Source organism: Neofelis nebulosa, chromosome 7 (genome assembly GCF_028018385.1).
Source record: "Neofelis nebulosa isolate mNeoNeb1 chromosome 7, mNeoNeb1.pri, whole genome shotgun sequence".
Lineage (NCBI taxonomy): Eukaryota > Metazoa > Chordata > Mammalia > Carnivora > Felidae > Neofelis > Neofelis nebulosa.
In genome coordinates, this window is record NC_080788.1 from 114,297,198 (window position 1) to 114,303,616 (window position 6,419).

The 6,419-nt window shown below is 37.6% G+C and overlaps 1 protein-coding gene across 4 annotated transcripts in view; it reads left to right on the plus strand.

The window, feature by feature from the left end:
• Positions 1–4,640, plus strand: part of PALS1 (protein associated with LIN7 1, MAGUK p55 family member) — a 93,050-nt gene extending 88,410 nt beyond the window's left edge. For all 4 annotated transcript variants that reach the window (XM_058739393.1, XM_058739391.1, XM_058739392.1 and 1 more), the window contains exon 14: positions 1,771–4,640. In XM_058739393.1, coding sequence (XP_058595376.1) covers positions 1,771–1,947 — 177 coding nt within the window. In that variant the 3' untranslated portion in view covers positions 1,948–4,640. The remainder of the gene's footprint in view (positions 1–1,770) is intronic.
• Positions 4,641–6,419: the final 1,779 nt, after the last annotated feature.

Below are 6,419 nucleotides of genomic sequence, written 5' to 3' on the forward strand. Positions count from 1 at the left end.
CTTTATTGATTTGTAATTCCATTATGGTCCAAGAACATTGTAGCCTTTCAAAAATGTTTGAGCCTTATTTTTATGACCCAGCATCAGTTGTGTGTGCATGTTCCATAAATGTAATGGTTAGAATGTATAGAGGGTGGTGTATCTGATTGCCTTTTTATTCCACTTATGTTTTATCTCCTTTGGTATTTCTAGTAGTGCTTTTTATCACTCATACGATAGAAGTATTGAGCAAAAACAAGTCCACATGGACCAGTCAGGAAAGTGATGGTGTTCCTCCCTGGATGCAGAATGTAAATAATCAGTTAATCTGATTGTACTCTGAATTCCTGCTAGAATGGGGGTCTGAGAGGGCTAAACTCCTATGCCAGTTTTTTCAGTCCAAAACTTTTTGAGCAAAAACATTTTGTTTCATCTTAAATTGTTATTTGAAAAATAAGAGGAAATTAAAAGTACCAAATGGTAGATGCCATTTTGGCACAGGACAAAATAATGTCTTAAATTTGATAAAGAAAAAACAGATGGATTGTTCATGTGAACCTTCGTAAGATGTAGGGTTTTACATTTCAACTCTAGCACCACAAAATTTAGATTCTGTTTTGAGTTCTGGAATGTTCTTTCAATAATACTGAGATTTGAGTAGAATAAGTTTTAGCAAGAATGTTACAGTGTATTTAGTTATCATGGTGTAGTAGAATCCCCTAGGAAACAAAGGATTCTGTGTACCACAGCCAGATGCACAACATTCCAGAATGAAAATTAGAGAGCCACACAAGAAACTGCTGCAGGACAAGCCAGAGCTGTCATATTTCTAATAGGTTTTCCTACTGTTACAGAAGTTCAACCAGTTGAATGATAGAAGTTGTTTTGCATTGAGTGTCCAATGTAGTATTGGTGTGTCTTTTATATCTGAGACATTTGGACTTGAGTTTAATTAGTTCTCTTCATTGACAAGGGGTGATCTGGGTGCTGTTTTACTTTCTTGAACACATGTGCCTGGTAATCCAGAGGATTCTGAAGAAGTTTTGCACCTAGCTTTATCTCTAAGGCTCATCTATATGAAACAGCTGTTTCCTTTACCGAGTATTTTAAAGTAGCCTACTCTGTATCATTTCTGAAACTCTTCTTAGGATACTTCTTTTGCATCTTTAAAGACCTCCTTTGTGTACTGAAAATAGAGAAGCAGTTTAAAGGCAAGTAATTCCCCCAAAACATTAGATTATTAAATCTTGGGTTGACCAATGTTTTCATAGAAAGTATCCACTCTGTTGATCCTTTTCTTTTCCCTTGATGTTTATTTACCCTGCCGAACAGATATAAAGGGCAGTGGCTCTTTATAAAGCCAAGAGTAGATGGCATTTTGGGTCCTACCAGCCTTGCTTCAACCAGAAGGGTTCGCTCTATTACAAAAGATGTTATTTTTTAGGGAAAGTTTATAATGCCCTAAAATGCTTGAAAAGGAAGGTCTGTAGGGAATTCAAAGTAACAGTCTTTGCTCTTGAAGCCCCTAGTCTAGTGGGTAAGACAGAAATATTTGAAAACCTGAGTAACAGTAAAAACAGATTATGTTGCGTTCCAAATGATTCAGTATGAGTCCTAATTGATGCCAGAGCAAAGGAAATCACTGAGGCCAAGACAGGGTTGAGGAGCAGCTCCTGAAGTTGCATATATTGAGACAGCAGGCAATATAAGGTCATTTTTTTGTTCTTGAGTCCTCTCTGACTCGTCTATTTTGTTAACGGAATTACCTCAGTTTTTGTCTTCTTTTTACAGCCTGAAGAATTGAGAGAAATCATAGAGAAGACTAGAGAGATGGAGCAGAACAATGGGCACTACTTTGACACGGCAATTGTGAATTCAGATCTTGATAAAGCCTATCAAGAATTGCTTAGGTTAATTAACAAACTCGATACTGAACCTCAGTGGGTGCCATCCACTTGGCTCAGGTGAGGGAAACATCCGTTCTGTGGCGTGATTGGACCTGATCTGGCAGCCTACCACTAGGAAGATAGCCTTGATACTTCAGCAAGACCCTGAGTACAGGTGGAAGGCCAAATAAGCTATTCTTTGATCTCAAACTAGGGAGAAGAAAATCCCCTTAGGCAATTTGTTCATAGCGGTTATTATTCTGTAAACATGGCTTCAGAGGTTCTTGGCTCCTTTGGGGATTCTAAATGGAAGCTTTCAACAGACCAGTTCCATTTTATCCATGTAAAAACTTTAATTCTGTTTTCACCTAACTAAATCTTTTCTGCCTGGCCCTAGTTCCATGAAAAACTTGTGGGACTATACCCAACGGGCCATTATCTCGCATAGTTGTAAATATTGATGCTATTTAACAGTTAAAGGACTTTGTGGGAATTAGGGGGATGGGGACTGTGCTTCTGTGCACTGGGCAAGACAGTATTTGGTTAGAAGGCTGGTTTTGTCATCAGAAATCGTTGCCTGGGGATTCCTAGCTGGCTCAGTTGGTGGAGCATGAGACTGTTGATCTCTGGAGCACCACACTGGGTGTAGAGATACTTTAAAAAATGTGTTTTCCTGAAAAGTAAGAAAAATGGTGCCACTTTGGTCTCAAACTACTCTGTTAGGCTTGAATTCATTTGTGTGTCTTTTAATTCTTAAAACATTCCGTTAGAAACATCAGTTTTTTAGCTACTTTGTGGATCAGATTTCACTGCACACTCAACAGATTCTGATCTAGTTAAACTTACACAGCATATGCTGATCTTTTTAAAACTGTCACAACTGATTCTATAACCTTGCTTTCTTTAATCTGTATAGTACAATAGAATGTATAAGTTACACTTATGAATGGCAGATGGTCATAAACTGTTGATCGTTTCTTCCTCATGATGCAAGTAGTTTTTCATATACATGAGAAGACAGCACATTCGACAGTTTTTGCATTTTTATACATGAGCACAGTAGAATTTGAGGACTATGCCATATAGGTAATAAACTGGAATTCTGTGATGAATATAGCTGCTGTACTGTATACTGATGTTTAATAGATTGACAAATGGTTATTGATAACACTCAGCATTGGAATAAAATTATATCCAAGGGGAAATGCTAGAACAATTGACTTTGAGATCACAAGGAAAGGATGACCTGAAAGTCATTTGAACATTATAGGAAAAGAACTTGGGGGGGGGGGGGTTTAAGCATATAGAAACAGATTTTTATCCTATCACGTTCTGCCTCTTATGACCAGAATGCAGCAGCTTGCTACACCATAAATGTTTAAGCTAATGGGATTTTCATACTATCTCTATAGCTGTAGCTTTAAATTTTAACTTCTGTAATTGGCATGGAAAGTTATTTTGTAGTCTTTTCAAGCCTTTAGGGATGGTGTGATGTGTGTCAAATGACCTCAAATGTGAATGTCTTGATTTTATTTTTATGATGACTTTAGCTACAGCATTTCCTGTTCCCAAAGCTAAACACTGGAATAACATGGAGTTGTCACTTAATTTAACATAAGCAATTGTTTTTAAGGTGTTTTTCTTGGTGTCGTGTATGTATTTGATTTCTGTATAATTTTATTTGAACAAATGTAGATAGTTTATGTTGCCGTTCTCTGTTCAAATTTGCATGGCCTTGAAGTTGGCTGCAATGTGTCTTATGTGGAAATTCTTCCTAAGGAAAGGTTATCTTGAAAGTAACATTCCTGGGTTAAGGGAAGGAATGCCACACATACTATTTTTCAGGTCTGAAACACTCCAGCTTCGGGCAGTGAAAACCAAGGAATATTAGCACTTAACTCTTCAGTTCTCCAGTTTACCTTTCATTCCTTAGGCGAAAGTAGTCTATGGTAGACAGTGGAGTTTTTTGAGCTGCTTTTCATAAAACTGTTTTCAGCCCTAGCATCTAAAATGGTGGCAGTTTAAGTAGCTCTTGTACCAGTTCCTAAGCCTGCAGGCTTTAAAAGCAAATCTCCTACCAAGGCACATGCCATGTCAAAGTATACTTTTTGAGGGTCAGTGAAGGCCTATAGATCTCATTAGCACTGGTAGAGGGATAGAAATGTTCACATCACAAACTTTTTTCAGTCCCAGTAACATGGATGTATTGTGTTGATATTCAACACAGCATCCCCCTACACAAAGTGAAAACTTAGTTGTTTTTGACTTCCTTAAAAAAACAAAAAACCTTGCTATACACCCAGTTGTCCAACTGCTCTGGCCACAGTTCATTTCCTGTCCCTTGTGGTTCTGATTGGCGACTCCAGTGTGAGAGAGGTCTTATCCACTTACAGAATGGTATCAATAGCTAAAAAAATGCATATTAGTTCAAATAAGGAAATCTCTTCCTTTGCTAAATTTTCATAAGTCACAACAACTGGAAAGGAAAACAGTATTTAACACTAATTCAGATTTGCTTTATATGAAAAATGTAATGTCTGGATTTTTTTTTCCTTATGGCCTAAGGAATATTGATAAGGAATAATTTGAATGTAATTTTGTGAATGTGTATGGAAAATATAAACCAGGGATTTAGCCTTAATAAAAGGTAACCATTCTTGACATCTATTGTTAATCCTCCTTTGTACTCTTATCTTGTATCTGCACTCTTATTTTGAGTTGTCCTACTGCACACTGTCTTGTAAAAACAAAAGTAAAATTATATTTCAAATAAAACCACTGAGTAAGTTGTGTTTATGTCCACTATTCAAGGTTTCAACTCATGTAACCACCCTGTCTTCAACTTTTTGCCATAAAGTTCACTGGATTCTCTGGGTGAAACGTCCAATACCTTTTCATGTATTCTTAATGGCGGGGAGTGCCCCCTATTGGTACAGATGTAGGTTCTGTCTCCTGGTTTTAAAAAATTAAAGACAGCTTAACATTGTGAACTTAATCATATAATAGGCAAATTCCACTTCTATGCAGCCAAGGATTGTAGGACATGGTTAACTCCCACCCTAGCCTCGAGTAGACCACATTCACTTCTCCCTTTTCTACTCTACCTCTCTAGATCTCCCAGAAGAAGCAAATCATACCAACAAAAAGTGTCACACATATACATACCTGCTACCCAGCTGGCTTTCCATTCTTGATCATTCCCTTCCCCTATGGATCACATCACCCCACACAAACTGTTCACAATTTCTAGTTGATCAGTATGCTAAAACTATAAAGTCATCTGAAGTTGTGTAGGGAGTTTGGCCAAGGCCAATAAAAAATGGAGTTTTAAGAAGCCATGGGAAAAATCTAGGTTCTTCTCTGGCCTCAGTGCTTTAAGGTGAACACTAATTTTACCTAAATGAAAAACTATTAAGTAACCTGGCTCTCTATAAGTACACTTCAAGCTAACTTTTGCCTCCTAGAGAGGCAGTACATACTGCTTAAGAACCAATGCCTCCATGCCAGCTCTGCTATTTGACCTGACAAAGCTTCAGTTTTCTCATCTGCAAAATGGAGAGGATAGGATTTACACCTTACTCCGGTAGTGGGAGGATTAAATGTAAGCAGGTCAATGTTACCTATTTTCAAAGCTCAGGAACTCACTCACTGGTTTTCCAATCATTATCAAAGTTACTTACAGAATAAAAGCTCAGATTCAATGTAACAGGATTTCCTAAAACTCAGCTCCTCCAGCACAAGCCTTGTGTCTTACCTTTACCCAAAGTTTTAAATCTAGGGGAGGCAAAAAAGGATAGAGGTTAAAGGTATCAAAACACTAACGGCTGACTGCCTAGATTCACTACTTCTAGCTTTTTGGCCTAGGACCAATTACTGAAGCTCCTTGTGCCTCAAAGTTTTCTTCTGTGAAAAGTGGCGTTAAAGTAAGTATCTCTTTATGGTTGTTGTGACAAGATAAATAAAACACTTAAAACAGTTGGCACACAACTAAGATTATTTTATAGCAGGTATTAAATGTTTGCAAGATTACTTGGTACTTTAAAAAGCCTTGGCTGTGCTATCAGTGGAGTTAAATACAATACTCATAAGCCTAGTGTTAACAATTTCAGTAAAAACTCTCCCACAGCCAGTCGCCTCAGACAGTGGGTACAAGAAAGCCTGAGTAATCATGGATGGCTCACACCAAATCAAACAGCACCAAAAACCTCAGTCTGCTTCTAACAGAGCCACTCAAATGCCTCATCTTCCTATGTGGAAGACAGCAAGTTGTTACAGTTTAGAAGATAAAAAGTTACCACCTGAGAGTAAGAAACAAGGTATTTTTTCTTAGATGAGAAAATATTAATGACCCCCCTTAACTCACTAATATTTATGAGTACCCCAAAATTCAACAGTCCTCTCAGTAAGTTTATCAGTAAAGCACTTCATATGAAGAGGGGATAAAGGGAGGCTATCCACCTCCTGCATGTCTGCAGAGAAAACACTTTAGGTAACAATCCCATATGCCAATCTGAGCAGAACGTGACTGATTTTAGCAGTAAATTTCTTAAATAA